This window comes from Girardinichthys multiradiatus, chromosome 22 (genome assembly GCF_021462225.1).
Source record: "Girardinichthys multiradiatus isolate DD_20200921_A chromosome 22, DD_fGirMul_XY1, whole genome shotgun sequence".
NCBI classification, from domain to species: domain Eukaryota; kingdom Metazoa; phylum Chordata; class Actinopteri; order Cyprinodontiformes; family Goodeidae; genus Girardinichthys; species Girardinichthys multiradiatus.
In genome coordinates, this window is record NC_061814.1 from 29,936,290 (window position 1) to 29,960,835 (window position 24,546).

Consider the following 24,546-nt stretch of genomic DNA (forward strand, 5'->3'; position numbering starts at 1 on the left):
TAAAATCTGTACGATTCTATTGAATTGACTTTGTAAAGTGCCTGAGATGACATGTTGTCAGTTGGCACTATATAAACTAAATCAAAATTAAATTGAAATGCAGTTGTAATCACAAAACATTATTTATTTTATCACAATATATTGCACCTGTAATTTTTAACAATGTTTTCTTAGAATGTTAAGAGGGAATACAAAATATGTCATACAGTTTGACATAGACAGTGCCGGGAGATACCATACCATACCTTGGTGTGGTGGTGTATCCAGATGATTTCACTTTTGAGTGAAACACTAGAGGCTTTTCCTTTACACCTCCTTTGAAAAAACAAATTCTAGGTGAGACACAGACTGAAAAACTGTACAAAATGGAGTTAAATATAATATACACTCTATGATTTAAAATTCTTACAGAGAACCTGTGAAATGTTATAAACTGAAAAAATAAAATCTATAATCTGGCAGAATTGTTTTTAACAAACAATATCAATAATTTTATTTTATTTAGGGACTAAATTAACCAGGTTTTCAATGTTTAATCAAAATGTACACAACACATTGTAACAGGAGTAATAAAACCAAAGAAAGGCAGAAATTTTTACATAACGTTTAAAATGAATATTCTATAATAATAATAATAAGAAGAAGAAGAAGAGAACAATAAAACGTTTTATTCAAAGGTGCCTTTCAGGGCACACAAGGTTACCTCACAAAAGTAAAAAGCAATAAAAGTTTAAAAAATCAGATTAAAAAAATTAGGAACAAAATAAGAGGACTATGGTGCAAATCAAGGTAAAATGCTTGTTTGAAGAGATGAGTTTTCAGCTGGGATTTGAAAAGAGAGAGAGTGACAGTTTCAGGAAGGAGGGCATCTCAGAGGCGGGGGGCAGATCGGCTGAGGGCCCTGAATCCCATGGTGGTCAGACGATCAGTCACGATGAGGCTAATGGAGGAAGCTGACCGGGAGGGAGTGTTAATGTGGAGATGGTCAGAAAGATATGAAGGAGCGAGGTGGAGCTGTTGAAGTACAGGTAAAAATGTGACTGGTGGGTTAATGTGGTTTTGAAAAGATAGAGTGCCGTCAAAGATGACACCCAGACTCTTAACCTGAGTGGATGGAGAGATAGATGAGTTGTCAATAGCGAGGGTAAAACTGGAAGGATTTGGGGAGGACAGATTTGGTCCCAATGAGGAAAATTTCAGTTTTATCACTGTTGAGTTTGAGAAAATTAAATGAAAACCAGGCTTTGATTTTCTATAAATAGTCACAAAGGGAAGTAGGTGGGCAAATAGAGAAGGGTTTGGTGGAGAAGTAGCTGGGTATCATCAGCATAACAGTGGAAATTGCAGTTGGATTTACGAAGCATATGACCAAGAGGGAGGAGGTAAATTATGAATAGGATTGGGCCAAGGAGATAACCCTGGGGAACACCAGAAGAAAGTGGAGATAGCTGGGATCTGGCAGATGTTAACTGAATCAATTGTGTGCGGTCAGAGAGGTAAGATTTAACCAGTCCAGAGGTCTGTCTGATATCCCAATACATTATAGTCGGTCAAGGAGAATAGTGTGGGAGAGCCTCTCTCGACCTCTGCTGAGGTCGAGAAGGATGAGAGTGGTTAGTAGCCCAGAATCTGCTATCATGGCAAGGGAGGTCTTCAGTGATTTAGATGTTGTTCTGGGTTATTTTGTGACCTCCTGGATAAGTCTTTGATGCAATTTTGCAGGTAATTTTGTTAGGCCGATCACTCCTGGGAAGATTCAACATTTTACATTTTTTTCTGTTTGTGAATATAATGGCTCTCACTGTGATTTGCTGGAGTTCCAAAGCCTTACACTTACCACTTACGCAACCCTTTCCATGACAGTGCCTTTGTCTCTAATCTGTTGAATTTCTTTAGATTGGGGCATGATGTGTTGCTTTTATAGATATTTTACTCTACCTCTTGTTGTTGGACAGGTTCCATTAAAATGATTTCTTGATATTACAGGTCTGGCAGTATGAGATCTGGGTCCAGGAAATTTAATTCACAGTTTCAAACAATGTCGTTGATCAAATTTAATTTAGAATTAACAATGGCAACAATTACATATTTACATAGGGCCATGTTTATTTTGGATAGTGTTTTACTATTATTAAATAAAATCATTATTTAAAACTGGCTTTTGTACTTATTCAGGTTACCTTTGTCTGATAAAAAATTGTTTTATGATTTGAAACATTTAAGTGTAAAAACAAAAAACAAAAAGAGAAGAAATCTGTAAGGGGACAAATACATATTCAGTTAATATTTTTTATTGTTCGTTCATTTGTTTGTCATCTGCCACTTTATCTGGGACCGGGTTGTGGGGGCAGCAGACTCAGCAGAGACACCCAGACGTCCCTCTCCCCAGACACCTCCTCCAGCTTCTCCGGGGGGAGTCCAAGACGTTCCCAGGCCAGCTGAGAGACATAGTCCCTCCAGCGTGTCCTGGGCCGTCCCTTGGGCCTCCTCCCGGTGGGACATGCCTGGAACATCTCCCGAGGAAGGTGTCCAGGAGGCATCCAGTATAGATGCCCAAGCCACCTCAACTGGCTCCTCTCGATGTGGAGGAGCAGCGACTCTACTCCGAGCCCCTCCCAGATGGCCGAGCTCCTTACCCTATCTCTAAGGGAGTGCCCAGCCACCCTACGGAGGAAGCTCATTTCATGGCCTCGGACTTGGAGGAGCTGATCTTCATCCCAGCTGCTTTACACTCGGATGCGAACCGCCCCAGCGCGCATGCTGTAGGTCTTGGCTAGAGGGGGCCAGCAGGACCAAATCATCTGCAAAAAGAAGAGACAAAATCCACTGGTCCCCAAACCAGACACCCTCCGGCCCTTGGCTGCACCTAGAAATCCTGTCCATAAAAGTTATGAACAGAACCGGTGACAAAGGGCAGCCCTGCCGGAGTCCAACATGCACCGGGAACAGGTCCGACTTAGTGCTGGCAATGCGGCCCAAACTCCTGCTCCGGTTGTACAGAGACCGGATAGCCCCTAATAAAGGGCCCCCAATTCCATACTCCTGGAGCACCCCCCACAGGGCACCACGAGGGACACAGTTGAATGCCTTCTCCAGGTCTACAAAACACATGTGGGCCAGTTGGGCAAACTCCCATGAACCCTCGAGGATCCTGTAGAGGGTATAGAGCTGGTCCAGTGTTCCACGGCCGGGATGAAAACCACACTTCTCCTCCTGAAGCCGAGGTTCAACTATCGGTCGGACTCTCCTCTCCAAAACCCTGGCATAGGCCTTACCAGGGAGGCTGAAGAGTGTGATCCCCCTATAGTTGGAACACACCCTCTGATGAAGGGTGTGTTCCAATGAAGGGGGACCACCACCCTAGTCTGCTAGTCCAGAGGCACTGTCCCCGACCACCACGCAATGTTGAAGAGGCGTGTCCACCATGACAGCCCCACAACATCCAGAGACTTGAGGTACTCAGGGCTGATCTCATCCACCCCTGAAGCCCTGCCACCGCAGAGCTTTTTAACCACCTTAGTGACTTCAGCCTGGGTGATGAAAGAGTCCAAACTGTAGTCACCAGCTCTGCTTCCACCAGGGAATGTGTGATGGCAGGATTGAGGAGATCCTCGAAGTACTCCTTCCACTTCCCGATATTGTCCCCAGTCGAGGTCAGCAGCCTCCCACCCCCACTGTAAACAGTGTTGGTGAAGCACTGCTTCGCCCTCCTGAGGCACCGGACGTTTTGGCAGAATCGCTTCGAGGCCAAGCGGTAGTCCTTCTCCATGGCCTCACCGAACTCCTCCCAGGCCCGTGTTTTTGCATTTGCCACAGCCCGGGCCACAGCACGCTTAGCCTCACGGTACCCGTCAGCTGCCTCAGGAGTCCCACAAGCCAACAACAGCTGATAGGACTCCTTGTTCAGCTTGAAAGCGTCCCTTACTGCCGGTGTCCACCACCGGGTTCGGGGATTGCCGCCGCTACAGGCACTGCAGACCTTACGGCCGCAGCTACAGGCAGCAGCATCGACAATAGATGCGGAGAACATGGTCCACTCAAACTCTATGTCTCCAACATCCTCCGGAATCTGGTCAAAGCTTTCCCGGAGGTGGGAGTTGAGGGCCGAGGGCTCTGCCAGACGTTCTCGGCAGACCCTCACTATACGCTTGGGCCTGCCAAGTCAAGTTTATTTATATAGCGCTTTTCAGCAACAAGGCACTCATAGCGTTGTCTGTCCAGCTTTCTCCTCTTCCAGCGGATCCAACTCACCACCAGGTGGTGATCAGTGGACAGCTCAGCCCCTCTCTTCACCCGAGTGTCCAAAACATGCCGCCGAAGGTCTGACAATACAACAACAAAGTCGATCATCGACCTCCTGCCGACGGTGTCCTGGTGCCAAGTGCACTGATGGACACCCTTATGCTTGAACATGGTGTTCATTATGGACAATCCGTGACTAGCACAGAAGCAAATTACGAAACACCACTCGGATTCAGATCGGGAAGGCCATTCTTCCCGATCACGCCTCTCCAGGTGTCACTGTCGTTTCTGTTGGGACCCACAGCCATGGATTTCAACATTAAACTCCAGTATGGACTTTTCTGGAACTTTCAAAATAAAGTGCATTAACCTTCTTCAGGCACAGACAGGAAACGGGATTACTGCGGACTTCCTGTGATGCCACTACCCGAATAAAAGCACAGCTGTTGCTACATCCGCCCTCTTCCACCGGTGATTATCGGGATAGGGGAGACAAACGCGCTGATGTCTCTTTGCTGGCAAACAGACATAAACTCTTCAACTGGATCCACGGAAGTCATACAATCATCGATCATATGCAAAGATAAGTACGAATGAAATACTGTCTGTGTATCCGGTATTTTCATTCATGAATGGGGAAATTAAGGTGTAAGAGTTGCTTATTTTTTCCTCTGAGGCCTGTGAAGCAAATTGTCCCAGAGAAGTTCCCTACAGAGACGCGCAGTCTCTATGAAGCCGAGCGTAGCGGTCTCCCAGTCTGGAAGGAAGATAACAGAGATCCCATCACCGTGCAGTGGCGTTGGCGGACAACCAGCCGTTCTTCATCCACAGCTGGAGGTTAGCCGGAAGCTAACCCTTTTGTTCACAGAACTGATTGGGAGAAGCTGAGGAGGTTGGCGGGAAGCTAACCCTTTGTTCACTGTGGATACCTTCTTCAAACTTCATCGTCTTTTGGACAACATTCCTCACCACAGTTCAGAGGTTAGGTTTGGGCAGATTAACATTTAGGATGAAATGATCTAAACGTTTTTCATTTTATGAAGTGTTGTTTGTGTGAAACTCGGCTACCTTAGTGCTAGCAGGCTATCTGCAGCACACGTGCCCTGTTTTGTGTACTTTGTATGTGTTTAAAGTTAAGACAAACTTTATTTAAAGGGTGATTTTAAACAGAACATTGATCATAACGCGCCGTCCGCGCATATGCATTTTAACCCTTTTATTAACCCTGGTATTTTAAAGGTATGTGTTGATTCTGGTGCTAAGCTATTAGCTTCTTTGTTAGCTCAACTGCTAACCGGTAAGAACATGTGCTTGCTAGAAAGGTTGTTAGTTTTCAAGCTAGTGAATAATAGTCCCTGAACATCATTTACTAGATTTGATAATTAAGTAAACACCATTAAGCCCCATTTCTCCAGAAAATTTGGCTCTTTTCCAAAATACTCCCTTAATAATATTTCTTCAAATATTATTTAAATAAATAAAGGCAGCTAATTAGACACCGTTGAGAAATGGTCATCCAGAAGGTTGGTTTTATTCAGCAGATCATTATTTAAAACATTATTTTATTAAAATAATATTTTATCTGATCTTGCATTGTGAATGGTTGTCTAAACGTTTGCTGATTATTGCCTAAGTTAGTTCCAAGACTAACTTAACTTCATTTCCAGATTCTTCAAGATAATCCTTGGTTCTCAGACATAAACATTGCATGGTAATGTTGCATCACTCTTTTGGTCATGGTTTTCAATCATCTTTAATCAACTTGTTTATATTGTACATAGCCCACTAGTCTTCTTTATTCTTTAATTCTGCTTGGTAGTTTAGTTGGATTGTTTTAGCATAGTGAAGAGTTTGTTGATTGAAATATGTTTGACTTTGAGTTTACTTATTTTTGTTAATAAATTCTTGTATTTTAAGAAATTCTGTGAAATCATTCCATATATGTGCAGAGTTTTGCTGTTCAATAATGTCAGAGCTCGTCTCACACCTTTCTATTTTGTCCTAATACCACCGCCTTACTGGGCTGGTATTCACAGGACAACCCTTAACAGACCGAATTATTATTTGATAAAATATAAAAATATTAATATTAAATATTAAATAATATTCTCAGAGTCATAATTCCAACATTTCCCACGTGGGCGATGAAGTCTCCTAGCAGAATAATGGAGTCCCCGGGAGGGGCACTATGCAGGATCCCCGACAGGGACGCCAAGAAGGCTGGGTACTCTCCACTACCGCTCGGCCCGTAGGCCAAAAAAACAGTCAGACCCGAAGACGCAGGGATGCGACCCTCTCATCCACCGGGGTAAACCCCAACACAAGATGGCTGAGCTGGGGAGCAACAAGCAAACCCACCCCAGCCCGCTGCCTCTCCCCGTGGGTCACTCCAGAGTAGAAGAGAGTCCAGCCCCTCTCGAGGAGATGGGTTCCAGAGCCCACGCTGTGCGTGGATGCAAACCCGTCTATTTCTAGCCGATATCTCTCGACCTCCCGCACAAGCTCAGGCTCCTTCTCCCCCAGCGAGGTGACATTCCACGTCCCTAGAGCCAGCCTAAGCATCCGGGGATCAGGCCACTGACATCTCCGCCTTCGTCTCCACCTTCGTCTGCCCCCAATCACCAATATTTTTTATTGTTAGTATTTATTTGTCAGTATTAACATTTAGGGGAAAAAAAAAAGTTTCTACTCCGAACAATGACAGTTTAATTTTAGAAAGCAATAAAATAATGTTTTACTTTCTACTGTTTTATATCTTGACAGTGAAATTTGACTATTTATCTTTTTGTACTTGTAAGAATCTGGAAATTCCAAATTCTGAGGCGCTTTATCTACAGATAAAAATTTTACTTAAATATTTTGTTCATAAACATACTTGAAAGAAAATGCCCTGTACAGTAGTTATGTTGTGTATTGACAATAAAAACACTTACAGACATTTATTTAAGGCTGCAAGATTAGGTAAAAATTTGTGAAAAAAGAGCAGAATATTTCCTGGATGATACATGAGTCAGAAGCACTGGATGATCTCACTGTGCTGCAAGCATTAAGAGATCAGCCACAACCTGTGGGATGTTTTTATGCTCCTCAGTGTTCCCTGTAAATGCCTTTATTCCAGTAGAATGAGCTCACTTCTTCCACAGCTATTAAATTATGTGTGGATTACCAAAAACGGTGCTTCTTTCAAACGTATGCAACAAAGACAGAATTTCTCCACAAAGACATTCAATTAAATTGAAACTATCCTGCGTAAAGCAAAAAGAGCAGATCTGAATTTGTATTTTCTTTAGTCTCAGCACACAATACACTTTTTACATAAACAGTATTTTACTTTAAAAGAATGCAAGGCATCAAATAAACAAGTACTCATCTTTATTCTGCGTTAATTTATGCAATTTAGCCTCTTTTGGTATGTCATGCTTCTGAAACAAATTAGCTTGTTTCTACATAACAATACTGACTGCCTCATTTTACCTCAGTTATTTAAAACAATGTTCAATTAAAAAAGTAATTTTAGTTATTTGTGAATAAAATAAATTTGAATTTCTTAACCAGGTTTTTAAAACCTCCGAAAGGTCAAGAATGGAAGGTCATGTTAACAAGGTCCCTCAAATGAGGTTCACTACTGTGTTGTGTTTGAAAAGGGAAACTTAAAACAGCATGTGATCCAAAACAGACTATGTGAGAGAAACGGCAATCTTTACAGGCTGATAATCTAATTACCTAGCAATGAAATTCCTTGGAATTTCTTAACAGCTCCACTGATCCCCTAATGATATAAAATTACCATTTAGCCTTATTGGGCAATAAAATTCAACTAATATACGCTGACATTACATTAGATGCTTTTTAAGGCAATGTGAGACTCCTAAACAAATTTCTAAGTGGTTACATCTAAATAAAATCACAGCAGATTGCTATGTAATTCGATTATGGATGTCATTGTGTTATGTTTAGACAAATTACAACAACCGTTAGAAGAATTAAGGCATTAACACTGCAAAATAGCAAGCTCTGATTTAACTCTGATTTAGAGTTGATACTGTTACATTTAGCCCCTTATAATTGAGCCAAAATGTAAGTTTTAAGAATGTCAGTTAGTCAGTCATTTTCTACCGCTTATTCCATAGTGGGTCGCGGGGAAGCTGGTGCCTATCTCCAGCAGTCTATGGGTGAGAAGCAGGATACACCCAGGACAGGTCGCCAGTCCATCGCAGGGAAACACAAAAAACAAACAAGCACAAACTCATTCATACACCTAAGGGCAATTTAGAGAGACCAATTAACCTAACAAGCATGTCTTTGGACTGTGGGAGGAAGCCGGAGTACCCAGTGAGAACCCACGCATGCACGGGAAGAACATGCAAACTCCATGCAGAAAGACCCCCGGCCGGGTTTTAAGAATGTTTAAAAGATATTTCAAGGGCTGTTTTTAGATTAGAAGCAGAGTGAAAATGCAACTCTACTACAGGAATAGCGACTGAAACCAATTTTTTATAACACATGTTCTATGTTATGTACATGTTCTATGTTCTATGTTTTTTAATTTAGATCATGTTGATTCGAGGAAAATGAATCATGATTTACAAAATTATTTACAAATAAAAATCTGAAAATGCGCTTGAGGCAATACTTTGTAAAATTTGTTCTGCAAGTAGGTCTTTCTGCACATGACTGATATTTTTAGAATATTTTCCTTGCAGCAAGTTCAGTCATATTGTATGTAGAGTGTCTGTGTACATACATTTTAAAGTATTTTCACAGATTCTCAATTAGATTGAGGTCTATGCTTTAATCATTTGATTATATCTCTGGCTGTATGTTTAGGGCTTTTCTCCCGCTAGAGGGTGAACGTTGGGCTCGGTCTGAAGTATTTTGCAGCTTCTAACAACTGCTATTCCAGGATTATGTTGTTATAAGCTCCATCCATCTTCTCATCAGCTCCAAACAGCTTCCCTTTCCCTGTTGGAGAAAATCATCCCTACAACATAATGCCCTGACCATGTTAAATGGTGTGGACATGTCTGCCCCACATAGCATTTTGCATGTATGTGAAAACATTTGTTTTTGGTCTCCTTTTGACCAACTCAGCTTTTTCTACATTTTTTTGTGATGTCCCCTACATGGTTTGTGGCAAGACAATGGATTGAATAGTCCTCCATATGATCTTAAAGATTGGCATATTGTTTTATAACCAAACTCTGCTTTAAACCTCTTATCAGCTGCATCCCTGACCAGTCTGCAGTTTCCCTTGGTCTTAATGAAAGCAGTTTGTTCTCTAATGGTCTCGAACAAAGACAGGTTGATTGCATTTACTATAATTAGGTGAGTTTGAAGGCAATTGATTGTACTGAATTTCTTTATTTAGGAGTAAAATTAAAAAGGGAGCTAAGTACATATGCAGAACACACTTTGCAAATTTGGAAACAATTGGAAACTATGCATCCTTGTTCTTTCACTTGACAATTACTTGCTACTTTTTGTAAGTCTACCCTAAAAAATCCCAGTAAAATACACTAAAGTTTGTGGTTGTAATATGACAAGACGTGAAATGGTTTACGTAGCTGGAGTACAAGGCACTTAACTTTGGATGTTTTTAGTTATATTTTATCATTTTGGCTGTGCAAATTTACAATTTGCAAAATTGTACAGCACACTGCACACTGAACCTTTATTTTAGGCTACTATTCTCAGTAAACACTTAATGCTGTACATCACAAAAAGGTAACGACAGCCCATAAACATTATTCTAAAAAGCCAGCCATCCTGGTGCAAAGCAATAAGCAATGAGATACACCCCCTAAATCTGCACTCACAGCTCTTTTTAGAGAGCTCCTTCAGACCTATGCCAGACTTAGGATAGGGAAAATTTTTCCTTTCCAGGAGTCTCAGGGGTTTATGGTGTAATTTGTCTGCGATTTTGCAAATACCTTTAAGAATATGGAGCTGCATGAGGAAGAATGGGAGTTAGACTGTAAATGTTTGTGGTTTGTTTTGTTCTGATGTTGCAGTCATGCAGCACTTCTCAATTATACATAAGATCCCCTACGTAGTTTGACTATGGCAAATCCCTACACTCCAGCTGTGGGGAATCAAGCTTGGACTGGCTTTCTTAGTATAAACTCTCTATGAGGAACACAGAAGCCTTAGCACGCACAGACACATTGCTTCAATGTACCAGATGATAGACATTAACAAAATACATCATACAGGAATGGTACAACAAAATTTAGATTTGAACAGAAGGGGATGCAATGATGAAGGCCACAGGGAGATCTCGGATTAGTAAATCAGACCTAAGTATGAATACTGTTTCAGGGCAACTTAAGAAAAACGTATTATAAGTGAGTGTTCAAACAACAACGGTGCTGCTGACCTTTCTTTTTAGGATGGCTGGGTTCCTTCCTCTTTACCTCAGCATTCAGAGGAGATTCAAGCAATGGAGGAGAACTGGAAACAAGGGAGGAGGGGAAACAGGGGGACGGACTTACTGGAAACAGAGAGGTACAGCATTTTCCATCGTTATGGATTATTAGTCCCTCTAATTTACAGTACCATGATATTGTTGACTCATAGGAAACCAGAGGGCTGCAATGGTTGGTTATAATTGGGTAAGTTAATATGGAACTGTCAAAGCGAGAGGAACCTTTAAAGAGGAGGTGAACAAATAAATACCCTTACTCATATGTCATGGGGTACTGGTACTGAGGACTTCCACTATCTTAGAACATATACAAAGATCTACTGTAGTGACTCCAAACACCCCAGATCTGACCTTTCACACACATTCCTCTTACCGCCTTGAGAATATAGTTGCTGGACTATAATAAATAGCGCTAGCTCCATCTTAACAATACATCAATGCTTTATGACCCAGCAGTGCTATGTTTAAAAGAAGTTGTCTGAACATAAGTCAAAATACGTTCTATGAATGAGCCTACCTTGCTAATGTTATAAAAACATTATAGAAGAGACTTTTAAACCATTTAAATTGTGACATCTTCTACTCAAAAGTTGCCAGCTCCCAGAAAAGATTAAATTAATTTGTATTTCTTTAGTGTAACACCATTAAATAATTGCTTTTGACAGCAGGCTTACCTTGGAAAGACAGAAAAGCCTCCACCACCATCTCCTGTCCTCCTTAGGTTACTCAAACACAACTCCAGCAAGACCACACATGGATTAAACAAAGAGCTCACTAGAGCTACCACCTAAGTCACAAAAATATATTTTAGGAACAAAGTTTAAAGAGAAATCCATTATCGAAACTTACATTGTTCAGCAATATTGTTTTGGAATTACTCACAGACTTATCAGACCCTGCACAAATTGACCAGGATCCAGCCATTGTGATGCTCAGGGTGGGGTTATCTAGATGAATGAACACCATTCAAAAGGATAGAGGCATCAAAGCCAAAGCCACTTAAAGGGACTGTTATATTGAATCATCACCTGTTTAACTTTGCTACTAGCTACTTCTGACATTCCTGTGTATGCGGCTGTAATTAGAATGTCTTGACAAAACAGTAAAACGTTTTAGCTCAGTAAAACAATTATCAGTGGTTCTCATACATTTTATAACAAGTACACATACAATATTTTCCAAGTATCACCATGCTGATAGAGAACAGTACCATGAAACATATTATGTGATGCAATAACAACAAACAAGACAAAACAAAAAACTGACTATTCTTGCCCATTAGGACTGCGTTAATTATGCATCTTATATTTACTCTGAAATGTAAATTTCCAAGATTCAATGGAAAAATGAATGGTAATTTGTTAATATTGACCTTGGAAATAAGTGTGCCTATTTTTTTTCTGGGAGCCACTGAAAGAAGTCCAGGAACCACCAGAGGTACATGTACAACATGGCTGTGAATATGTTGAAATTCTTTGTGTTGCATTTTACTGAAAATCTTTTTAGTTTTTATAAAACCTGATATGACACATGCTCAAGATAAACATATGCACCCCTTCACACCACCTTCACCGTTCCCGACATGATGTTGTTTTGTAAACTTGTTGCTTTTTTGTGCTGAGGTTTTTTGCAATCTCAAACTGTATCCTGCTAAGGATAAAGTGTGAAATGTGATTTTTTTTCCCCTCTACTTACCTAATGTGGCCTCTTTTCTCATCTAGCAAGGGCAGCGCCTGTGAGTGGGCAGCAAAGCCTCGGTGACCCGTCCCCCCCTTGTCTTGTGTCATGATGTATGTTTGGATAGGTTGTACTGGAATTCTAATTTCCCCTCGGGGATCAATAAAGTATTTTTGAATTGAATTTTTTAAAACAAACAACAACAACAAAAAACGCATGGGGAAATGATAATCCCAGCAGCCTACCTTTGAAATAAAGCACTGTTAGGAGTTCAGAAGTAGCCAGCTCCACCACATACAGACCGTCGGAGCTTCCTATACAAAACCAGCTGTTGTCTCTGCATGGGCCCACACAGAAGTATATGGAAAACCACTGTTAGACTATTTTCCTTCAAAGCATTTTTTTCAGACCCACCACAGACCCACCACAAGACTATACATTATAGTAAAGTTTCCATTGACTACATGTAGTCGATCCTATTTCAGCCACGTGCTAAGGTTACAATATTGTAGACAATTACATTTTAGTACATCATTATTTTCATGTTGACCATGTGCTTTATTACAGAATAGGACAATTGCAGCTATTATGGGTGGAATTTTAATAAATAAATTTGATAATTACACCTGTTAAATTGTTCCAAAAGTATAAAATTCTATTTGTGGAGGAAAACAGACAGTTTTCCTCCACAAAAATGTTTTCTTAGCCTGAAATGTTCAGGCTACAAAAAAAAGCATTGTGTTTATTCTGATGAGATTCTTTATTATCAATATAATATAGTTATTTCAATCAGTGATCAGATCCAAGATATCCTGCAATGAAACTAATTAAAATGTGAGTTTTATGTGAAATAAAGCTTTTAATAGATTCCAGCTGCATATATTTTACAGAATACATCTAACCAAATATAAGAAAAACTCTTCTATTTGTTTAAGGTCACCTAAAGAAAGCTACACAGCGGTGGGATAGAGACATAAAGCAACAGATGAACAGGATTTTACAGTTTTGCTTCTGTTTATATTAAAACTAAAGATGTTAAACTTCTGCTATAGGATTACATGCTTTTCTAACAGTAATGAGTTATTAATGTCAATTCCAGTCCTATGGGCTGCAAAATATAGTTATGTCTTTTTAAGTGCCTACTTGCTGTCATAGCTCACTGCAATAGTTTATGCTGTGTGACTGAGGCCTCCTGTGATGTATTTCTCTGGGTGTACACACAATTCCGTAAGCCCCCTAAGACCTAGGATTGGATTTAGTACTTTTTATGCCTCTGTAACAAAAAATAAACAAACAAAAAACTGAGTCCTTAAAAGCATTAATGTAGTGATGTACTCATGCTTTACTTCATCCTAAACATTTGCGTTTATCTGTGAGCTGCGGGAAAAAAATCAAAATACTGGTGTCTAAAATGTGTGATGTGGCCTTTATCACTATTTACATGCTTCTGATTTTAGAAAGTCTGCTCTTTATCTTTTAGAAAATTTAATAAGCATTGAGTGTGGAAACTCAAATGTTTATATAATGTTTTATAATAAAGATCTTCCATCAAATATCATCATTTTCCAGACCATTCAAGACTGTTAAGGAACCCTATCTATATATTGCTAGAACTTCTGCAACTACTCCAGCTTGACTGTATTTACTTACATTTCTTGGTCAAAATGGATTTCTGTATATGGGGGACATGAAGCCATTTGGATGACAGGCTTTGAGATCTCTACTTTATCAGTAATTGTTTTTTCAGCAACACCTGGAAAGACACAAAATGTCAGACTGTTGAACTTCTCTTAAACGCAGAGTTTTATATACATCATAAAGTAATATCTATCTATCTATCTATCTATCTATCTATCTATCTATCTATCTATCTATCTATCTATCTATCTATCTATCTATCTATCTATCTATCTATCTATCTATCTATCTATCTATCTATCTATCTATCTATCTATCTATCTATCTATCTATCTATCTATCTATCTATCTATCTATCTATCTATCTATCTATCTATCTATCTATCTATCTATCTATCTATCTATCTATCTATCTATCTATCTATCTATCTATCTATCTATCTATCTATCTATCTATCTATCTATCTATCTATCTATCTATCTATCTATCTATCTATCTATCTATCTATCTATCTATCTATCTATCTATTCATCCATCCATCCATTGCCTTTTTCTTATGTGAGATCAGGTTGAAGGGGAACAGTTCCAGTATGGAAGATGTTTTCTGGCCAGGTGAAATATTTATTTGCTTAGTCACTCTGTCAGGTTAAGAAACATAAACTCTGACTTAGATAATCTGACTTTCATCCTGACTGCTTCACACTGCAAAACACTTCATTGCAAGCTGAAGGCCATGTCCCGAAGATGCCAACTAAACCACACCATCCGCAAAAAGAAAAGATGACACAAACCAGACACTCTTCTCTCCACTACTATTCCTTGATATGCTGTCCATTAACACCACAAACAGGATCAGTGAGAAGGGGAAACTCTGGCAGAGTCCATTGCACACTGGGAATAAACTTGACTCTGTGTCAAGAATGTGGACACAGTAGTGGATAGGCATTGAAAGCATCACCATTACCACATACTCCAGCAGCATCCCCTGCAAAATGTCACAAGGATCCACAAACAGGTCTGGACCAGACAACTAACACTTATCTAGAATTGTGCCACTCAAGATGGCAACAGGTTGGAGTACTTCTGTTACTTTTCATTCTGATTAATTAACCAAGGTGGTTTTTTCAACCGGTAGCAGCTGATTAATATCTCAAAAGCTCAAATAATACTTCAACTACAACCCCAAATCCCTGATGAGTTGAAAAGGAGGTGCCGAGGATGCAGTGCACAAGCACAGAGAAGAGAGAGAAAGTGGAAGTTCAAACCATCTCTTCCCTCAATTATGATGGGCAATGTTAGATCATTGGGAAACAAGTTGGATGAACTCCATGCCCTACAAAGGACCCAGCCAGAGTATTGGGAATGCAGTATTATGTGTTTTACTGAGACATAGCTACAGGATCTTATCCCTGACTCCAGTGTCTCTCTGCCAGGCTTTCTGACCATATGAGCAGACCGATTTAAAAAGGAGCGGCAAAGGCAAAGAAGGAGGACTGGGGAACTACAGATGGTGTCATCAGGGACATGTTATTGTGAAGTGCCGTCTCTGCAGTCCAGATATTGAGCGGTTAGCAGTAAGTTTTCGTCCATATTATTTACCCAGATAATTCACTAGTGTTTTTTAGCAGCAGTTTACGTTCCACCTTTAGCTCACTGCATGTGATGCCATCAGCTCAGTTGCTAAGCTACAGACACAAAACCCCAATGCGTTTGTGGCAATGTCTGGTCATTTTAACCATGCTTTAGTCTCTGCTACACTTCCAACGTTTCAACAGTTTGTCAGCTGCTCTACAAGAGAAAACTAAACGTTGGATTTGTTTTATGCAAATATCAAGGACTCATACATCTCTACAGCAAGACCTCCTCTAGGCAAATCAGATCACAATCTTGTTTTTCTCTGCTCGAAATATAAGCCCCTTGTTCAGAGACAACCTGTAATAAAAAGAACTGTGAGAAAATGGTCACAGGAAGCTGAAGAAGCTCTGCAAGGTTGCTTTGAGGCTACAGACTGGGACGCACTCTGCCAGCCACATGGAGAGGACAGGACATCAATGCCATGAATGAGGGTCTGACCGACTATAAAAACCTCTGTGTGGATACTACCATCCCCACCAGAACGGTGAGATGCTTCCCCAATGACAAACTCTGGATCACCAGTGATCTGAGGGACCTGCTTAACAAGAAAAAAGAGCCTTCAGTGAGGAAGACGGGGAATTATGGAGGAGTATACAGAAGCAACATAAAGTCAAGATAAGAGAAGCAAGGAGGTGTATAAGAAAAAGCCAATGAACTAAACATATTCTTCAACAGGTTCAGTTTAGAAACAAGCTCAGCTTCCTTCTCTCCTGCTCACAACCAAACAGACATCCCACCCTCCTTTGACCCCCAGCTTTCCTGTCACACTTCAAATGTTTATTCTTCCACCTTAGACATAGAGCCTTCTAATTCTACACATTTTCAGAAGATGCAGATGCTCCCTTTGCCTCTCCCTTCCACCTGTGTGTCTCATGAAGTCAAGTGAAGAGACAACTGGAAAGAATGAATGGGAATAAAGCTGGAGGTCCAGATCATGTCAGCCCCAGAGTCCTGAAGGCCTGTGCAGAGCAGCTCTCTGGGATACTGCAGCACCTCTTCAACCTTAGCCTGGCCCAGAAGACAGGTTCAGTGTTGTGGAAGACCTCCTGTCTTGTTATGGTGGCAAAGAAAACACACCCATCAGTTCTCAATGACTATAGACTTGTTGTCCTGACATCCCACATTATAAAGTTCCAAGACAGATGGCTGTTGGCCCATCTGAGTAAGCAAACAACAAACTGACAGGACCCCTTGAGGTTGCACATCTCTGTGGAGTTGGAGTTGAAGGTACCATCATACACCTGCTTCAACAAACCCACTGTCATCTGGACAAAGCCAGCAGCACTGTGAGGATCATGTTCTTTGATTTCTCCAGTGAATTTAACACAATTTAACCTGATTTGCTTTGTCAGAAACTCCAGAAGACTCAGGTGGAGGCCTCAACAATCTCCTGGATCAAAGATTACCTGACAAACAGACCACAGTTTGTGAAACTGAAGGGTTGTGTGTCTAACCAGGTAGTCAGCAGCACAGAAGCACCACAAGGGACTATACTCTCACCTTTCCCTTTCACTCTATACACCTCAGACTTCCAATATAGGACAGACTCCTGTCATCTGCAGAAATACTCAGATGATTCTGCAGTCGTGGGCTGGATCAGAGATGGACAAGAAGCTGAGTACAGGGAGCTGGTGGACCACTTTGTGGCATGGTGTAGAAACAATCATCTCATCTTGAACGTGAATAAAACAAAGGAGATGATTATAGACTTTAAGAGAAACAGGAATAGGTCAAACACTGTTTCCATCATGGGAGAAGAAGTGGAGGTGGTGGAGGAGTATAAATACCTCAGTGTTCACCTGAAGAACATACTGGAGTGGAGATGCAAGTGTGAAGCCATCTACAAGAAGGGACAGAGCAGACTGTACTTCTTGAGGAAGTCTTGAGGAAGCTAAGGACCTTTAGTGTTATCTTCTATAAGTCTATTGTGGAGAGCATGATCTCTTCTGCCATCATCTGCTAGGGTACCAGCATCAGAGCCAGGGACTTAAGAAAGCTCAACAAACTAATAAAGATGGCTGGCTCTATTTTGGGGACTCCTTTGAAACCTCTGGAGATCAATGTGCAAAGAAGGATTCTTCATAAAAATGAAGAACATTATGGAGAACCCTGAGCATCCTCTTCATGAGACTGTCCTACAACAACAGAGTGTCTTCAGTCAGAGGCTTCTTCAGATCTGCTATGAGACAGACCACTACAGGAGATCCTTTCTGCCCACAACCATCAGCATCTACAACAGCTCTTTGAAGAAGCACTTATAATATGAGCTACAACAACATTTATTTTTCCTTTGAGATTAATAAAGTATTTGAATGTAATTTAATTATGTCACCCTTAGCAATTCTGCAAGGCTAAACATCTAGCTTATTGTTCCACAGCCAGGAAGAAAACTACAATAAATTTAAAGTTAGACAGTCAGTCAGAGCCTCCTGACCAATACCTGAGCAGGCTTTGCCAGGGAAGTTGAGAAGGGTGATCCCTCGATAGTTGGAACACTTCCTTCGATCCCATTTCTGGACATTTTGGGATCATTACTCGGGTCTGCCACTCTACAAACTGACTTAACGACAATTCCTAAAAAAAGAAAACTGCTGTACACCGTCTCCCTCTGATAAATAGTTGCATTACCTCCTTGATGACTCAGAGTCTCCTGGCGACCTTCATGTCTTTTCTCCATCTTCTGAAGGTCCATTTTTTTCACAAGGTGGCATTTGTGGTCATCATCAAAAGAAAAGCACCAAACCTAAAACAAACGTGCATTTTTATATTTGTAATTGTAGATCTTGATATTGTGGTTGTCAGTGTAATCCTTCTCAGACACTAACCTGTCCATCTGTTGAGCCGGTGACAAGATGCTGTTCCTTTTCCAGGAACAACATGCTAAGCAGAGGAGACCCTGAAGGATTAAGGAATGTGTTATTTTGCAATGCTTTGATACAATGCTTCAAAGACAAAGAGAACCACAGTAAATATAAACATATTTTTAATGATGATTTCATTGATTCAGGGGAAAAAGCTTTCCATCCGTGAACCTAATAACTGGTCCAGACCATCACACTACCACTACCATGTTTGACCATCAGTATGATGTTAATTTTCTGAAATGATGTTAGTTTTATGCCAGACCTGTGCCTTCCAAAACGTTACATTCATCTGCCCTCAGTCCACTGAATATTTTCACAGAAGTCTTAGAATGATGATAACATTTTTGACATTGTACATGAGCATGGCTTTGGTGTTTATTCAAACCCCCAGTCGGTCGTGGCAGATGGCCGCTCACACTGAGCCTGGTTCTGCTGGAGGTTTCTTCCTGTTAAAAGGGAGTTTTTCCTCTCCACTGTTGCTACATGCATGCTCAGTATGAGGGATTGCTGCAAAGTCAATGCCAGTGACTGTCCACTGTCTCTACATGCTCATCTGGGAGGAGGGAATGCTGCAAGTCACTGACTGGATGCAATCTGCTGGGTTTCCTTAGATAGAAAAACTTTTTATCCAATTTGAATAAAAAGCTAACTCCGACTGCACTGTTCAATTGTTAGGATTAATTGGAATGTATGTACCTGACTGTTGTGAAGTGCCTTGAGACATGTGTTGTGAATTGGCGCTATATAAATAAAACTGAATTAAATTGAACTGAATTGAGTCAGCAAAGGTGGATTGAATGCTCGCCATTTTTGACAAGTCTGACCCTTGTTGATGAATTGTAAACACTAACCATAACTGAGGCAGGTGAGGCCTGAAGTTATTACAGTACTTTAATAAATAAGCCCCCCCCCCTCCTTTTTTTTAAATGTATTTGCTAAAACAAAATAACATTATAAAAAGTATTTTTAGAACATAATATAACATTATATATTATACATATAAAATTGTATAGATTATAAGTATCTATCTATCTATCTATCTACTTTTTCTTATGTGAGATCAGGTTGAAGGGGAACAGTTCCAGTAGGGAAGATGTTTTCTGGCCAGGTGAAATATTTACTTGTAATGAATGCACAGGTCAATTTTCTCCAGCCTTTACCTGAGAGCACAAAGGATTGGTAGAAAATAGCTTCAGTTGTTAAATCCCAAACCTGAAAAATCAGGAAAAGAACAAATTAAAAAACTAACAAGTGCTGTACATACATACATACATACATACATACATACATAAACACCTTAAAAGTGCGATCCTCTGAGGTGCTGACAAGAATACTAGCGTTCCAGGGACAGAACTCTGCAGATGTTAAAGGTCCGAGGTGGCTCTTTAATGTGCAAATAATTTCCTGTCTCTAATGTAGGAGACAGCAAAACTCAGATTAGAAACAATAATATACATCTTCTAACAAAGTTCGATGTGGAGAGCAGCTGTAAACAAGCGACATTCAAAACATCCAAACTTTATAAAAAGATTTAGTTTAAATAGAGATCATAAGTTTTTGTTATTATTTGTTACAGTGGTTCTCAAACTGAAAGACATGAATCAAGTGCACAGTGAGCAACATGTTCATGGAAAAAACATTGACTGAAATTACACTAATATGATTTATATTTAAAAAAAATAGGCACCTCATAGTTTGTAGGTGTTATTGTGCAGTACCTAATGCATAGCTATTCATGCTGAATAGTTAAATAATTACTATTGAAATATTATTTGCATCTACACTCATTTACCTTTGGACTGAGAACGTACAGAGTTGTTCCTGAGCATGCAGCAACTCGTTCATCAGAGAAACAGAATGAGAGATGAACAACATTTCCCAGTAAAGTCCCGATCACTATTCCAACTGCAGGTTTGCCTGCAAACAAATCCATTAGACTATTTAAACTGAACATTAAGGAAGTCCAAGACCACATGAGACACAAGGGAAAACATTTGGCTGAATTAACTACTAAACAAAGTATTGTGAGATTTTGAAAAAGAACATTCATATTATGTGAAACAAATGTTACAGTATCATAACAACAGCTATGAGAACATATTACTGGATTCCACTGTAGACACTTGTGTACACACAGAACTAGTTTTTACCCTCTTCTGTTCTTTTCTGACATGCCTCAATATCCCAGAGGATGATATAGTCAGAAGAGGCAGAACAGAGGAAGACGGGGTTGTTTCTTTTTCCAAAGGTCATGGCACTAATTTCATTATGGTGACCTGTTAGCTGCAGTGGCTGTGAAGAGAAATACATTACTTGAGTTTTCATTTGGCATAACAATAAAATGCATAATATTTAAGCTATATGCTATAAGGCAGCATAGCCTCTTAATATAATTAATTCAGGTAAATTTGTTTGAGATAACTTTTACTTGCACATAAGACAAGTTAATGTAAACAAACCTTCTGTTGCGTCTCCTTATTGTTGTAAATGAGCATATTCTTGCCATGGTGGGGTATGCCACTGTAAGACTGACAGCAAGCGAGCTGCTGGTGCGAAAGGAGTAAATCACAAGTCAAACTCAGCTTTTCATTTATCATTTTAGCCTCGCACTAGCGCTTGTTATGTTACAGGGACGGATATTTCGGTTAAAGTAATTGTAAAATAAAATGTTATATTCGTTGCATATAGCTTTTCAGAGTCAGGAGACGAAACATTAAGCGTTGCTAAGAGACGCTTCCGCTACAAAAGATCGTCTAGTTAAGAAACGTCTATCTGCGTCAGGCAAATTTACGCGTCCTCGTGGGTGGCTTCTTTCATATTCTCAAAACGGTAAATCAATTCCCGTTGTTTTATACTTGCTTTTACGTGCTGTCATTAACGTAGTTCACATTTAACTCTTGGTTCGCTGTAACCGATATTAGACATCTTTGAAAATACTGCCGAAGTGATACATCTTTTAACCACATCTTTATTTTATGTCCTTGCTTGACCACAAGATGGCATCAAATGTTTATTATATGAACTCAATTGATTCATATAAGGGTACAGTGGCTGCGAGCAGTCAACTATCATGTTTTTTGTTACTGTTCACCGCAACATCGAACAAAGTTAAGTATCTTTTTATCGTACGAGCTTTTACAGTTAGTTGCTGTCTTTCTATTGTATGAAAACGTAAATTATTGGCTAAATAACAGTTCAGAGATGTTTTGGTATTTTTCTTATGATAATATCAGACAAACAACTTTATAATTATGCAATACAAAATGTGTACACATTTCCGTCGCTTAAAAGACATCAGAGGACACGCTGCTAAGTAGATCATCCTATTTGAAATGGCTAAAGGGCGTTAATAAGCTTGGCTAGAGAGATGGGTTCTGGGAAGCGTAGTTCGCGTGGGAGCAGGCGGATATGACGCATGTGTTGTGTAGCCGGTGTCAGGCCAGCAGGTGTTGTGCTGAAAAAAGTAGGCATGCCGAAATAAGCACATAGTCATGGCTTCTGCGTAAACAAGAAGTCATTGTATCCGCTATACTGAGTTCACCCTGGGAAGCGGAGTTTTTTTCAGATAAAAGAAACACCAAAGGTTATCTCAAGTTGTTTATTCATTGTGTCCATACAGTGCTTATTTAAGTGCCAATAATTGCGATCCTTGAAAAGAAAAACAGCAATATAAAGAAAGAAAGTAAGACAAAAAACATGCAAATCGCTTAAAATGCACCTTATTTACCTTAATTTTCGTCAGTAGAACAGATGACTAAATTAGCTTTGATTATTTATAGTGCACACAGAAGTAACAGGATATGCACCTCGTGGATACATTTCCTCATTTGGTTCGTAAATAAAGTGTATTTTAAAGCGTAATGTCGTGGTGGGACAACGTTAATTATAAATAATGTTGACCTTTTAGAAAACAAAAGTCAGTTTGATACTTTTGACATCACATGTTATGGAACGGGCTTCCTGGGTTTACTTTTCAGCGGGTCCGCTTTTTTCACCGGAACACCAATAGCTAGGTTCGTCTGCAGCGAGCTTTGCAGTAGTTGGATGAATCAGTTGACGTTGACAGACCTTGGGATATGACAGTGCTTTTGTAGTACAGAGCTAACTTTAGCTGGACCGTTAGCTTGGTAACTGGGTTTTGGAATTACGTTGTTTGAACGGGAAGCAATCTGACCACGGGGCGTTTTATTTTTTCTAGAATTGCGTTTTTCAGTAACATTTATATCTTTTTTTAAATTACGCCGGTAGTGTTGTGGTTTTTCAAATGAGCTAGTTTCACTTAAGATACATGACTAGCTAGCGCGTCATCAACTTCTGAATTTCCTAACTTGGTACTGTGCAGGCCACAACAACCTCACTTTTAAGCCGGGAAAGTAGCTACTGGGGAACCGATAGCCATTATTTTAACCCGGGTAGGAGACAGACGTGCTCCGATAACCTGACCGAAGGGAAAAGAAACTGCTAGCATAACGAAGCTAGCCGGTTGGAAGCTGTAATATGAAAAAGGCACAGTCAGACCAATTGGGTTTTGTTCCTCAGAAAGACATCGTATACAACAAACTTTTACCGTACGCGGATAGGTTAGATGGCGAATCCAGTGAGATTTTGAGCAGAATAAAGGGCAACTTGGGCCGAGCTGTACAGCTTAGAGAAATATGGCCCGGTGTGCTATTTTGGACAAGAAAACTTTCAACGTAAGTACCGATAATCTTACATTATTTTTTTTTTCCTCTCATTTGATTATTTAATGTTCAACTTAATGAATAGCCTTCTAACTAACAGATAGATCTTGTGCAGCATTTGGTCAGCAAATCTTGTATGTGATTGTTTGATATGTGTTACACGAATACTGATCTTTTATCGGCTTAAATTGCATTTATATAGTAACACAACTTTAGTAAAAGTAATTGATTTGTGGCATAGGGTATTTTAGTGTTATTCAAAATGTCACACAGCAGTGAATTTCCAATAAAGTTTATTTTGTTCTGTGGGTCTGATTAGGATACTTATCGGTTTCATAATCAGGGTTGGCACTGTTACACACACTACATGACCCAGACTAACGGGACTAGGTCATTGTAGTTTTCGCTGTGCTTTTGCTTTGTATTAACTATTTTATTATCATCATTACTTGTTGAATCGCCCATACGGACGACCCCTCACCCAATGGAATGCTGTCTTCTCAGTTTCATTTGAAACGCCCACACAGGGTTCCATCCAAAGTAAACAAAGCTTTTAATTTGCAACGTCATCATGGTGGAAATCAACATCTTTCGACTCTACACGTGCTTTTTCCTTTATTATATGTTGATAGTTTCCCAATCAGTTTTATCAAACCGGTTACTTGGTCATATGCATACATTTCTAATGTCTGCATTTTCACTTTTAGTTAAATAATTACATTTTTATCAAAAAAATATGCCATGTGAACAGAATTAAGCAAATTTAGATTCTCCTGGTACAATAACCTTGAGTTGAAATACCAAAGTTTTCCAGTGTACTGAAAAGCATCAGTAACCTTACGATTATTACAGTCATCTTTTACATTTATCTATTATTATTATTATTATTATTATTATTTAGATGATGAAAAAGGATTAAGCAAAAATGTTTGGTTTTGGTTAAAGTGCTTACTGTTAAATATATTAGGCTTTTATTTATCGTTCAACTCTTTGTAGAAAAACACAAGTATACCCAGCTGAAATTAGCTGGTTCTTTAGCTCACCCTCAGATAGTGAAGCTGCAGTTAGCATCTTAACAGACATGCTGTGCAGTGCTTGCTGAAGTTTCCATATCATGGCTTTCTGTGTTTACTGTGACAGGAAATACTTCCAAACAACCAGATTTGTCTTTCTTGTAAGCGAAGGAAAAGTGTGACAGCCCTCTTTTACCCAACTGACCAGCAGTGTACAGCAACAGGTTGGGGAAGGGCAGCCCGACGTTACTTTATGCTATATACAGGTGGAGAAAACTCAGATCAATCTTGCATCTCATTAAAAGGACTTTAAACCATAAGGTTTGACGGAATATTTAAGAAGCTTTTATGCAGTAACTTTTAAAACCTT

General features: G+C 39.8%; 2 protein-coding genes across 4 annotated transcripts in view; one reads left to right on the plus strand and one right to left on the minus strand.

Moving 5' to 3' along the window:
- Positions 1-21,203, minus strand: part of wdr27 (WD repeat domain 27) — a 74,313-nt gene extending 53,110 nt beyond the window's left edge. The window contains exons 1-13 of one of the 2 annotated variants that reach the window (XM_047352507.1): positions 20,941-21,203; positions 20,632-20,773; positions 20,274-20,398; positions 19,778-19,891; positions 19,642-19,693; positions 18,443-18,513; positions 18,246-18,360; positions 13,994-14,096; positions 12,589-12,680; positions 11,549-11,613; positions 11,341-11,453; positions 10,619-10,692; positions 246-315 (exon numbers count right to left, since the gene is read on the minus strand). In XM_047352507.1, the coding sequence (XP_047208463.1) occupies positions 246-315; positions 10,619-10,692; positions 11,341-11,453; positions 11,549-11,613; positions 12,589-12,680; positions 13,994-14,096; positions 18,246-18,360; positions 18,443-18,513; positions 19,642-19,693; positions 19,778-19,891; positions 20,274-20,398; positions 20,632-20,773; positions 20,941-21,078 (1,274 nt within the window). In that variant the 5' untranslated portion in view covers positions 21,079-21,203. Of the gene's footprint in view, positions 1-245; positions 316-10,618; positions 10,693-11,340; positions 11,454-11,548; positions 11,614-12,588; positions 12,681-13,993; positions 14,097-18,245; positions 18,361-18,442; positions 18,514-19,602; positions 19,694-19,777; positions 19,892-20,273; positions 20,399-20,631; positions 20,774-20,940 lie in introns of both variants that reach the window. The other variant, XM_047352506.1, reaches the window with a different exon arrangement.
- A 1,290-nt stretch (positions 21,204-22,493) lies between these two features.
- The window catches only part of psme4a (proteasome activator subunit 4a), a 35,517-nt gene continuing 33,464 nt past the window's right edge, over positions 22,494-24,546 (plus strand). The window contains exon 1 of one of the 2 annotated variants that reach the window (XM_047352508.1): positions 22,494-23,175. In XM_047352508.1, the coding sequence (XP_047208464.1) occupies positions 22,979-23,175 (197 nt within the window). In that variant the 5' untranslated portion in view covers positions 22,494-22,978. The remainder of the gene's footprint in view (positions 23,176-24,546) is intronic. The other variant, XM_047352509.1, reaches the window with a different exon arrangement.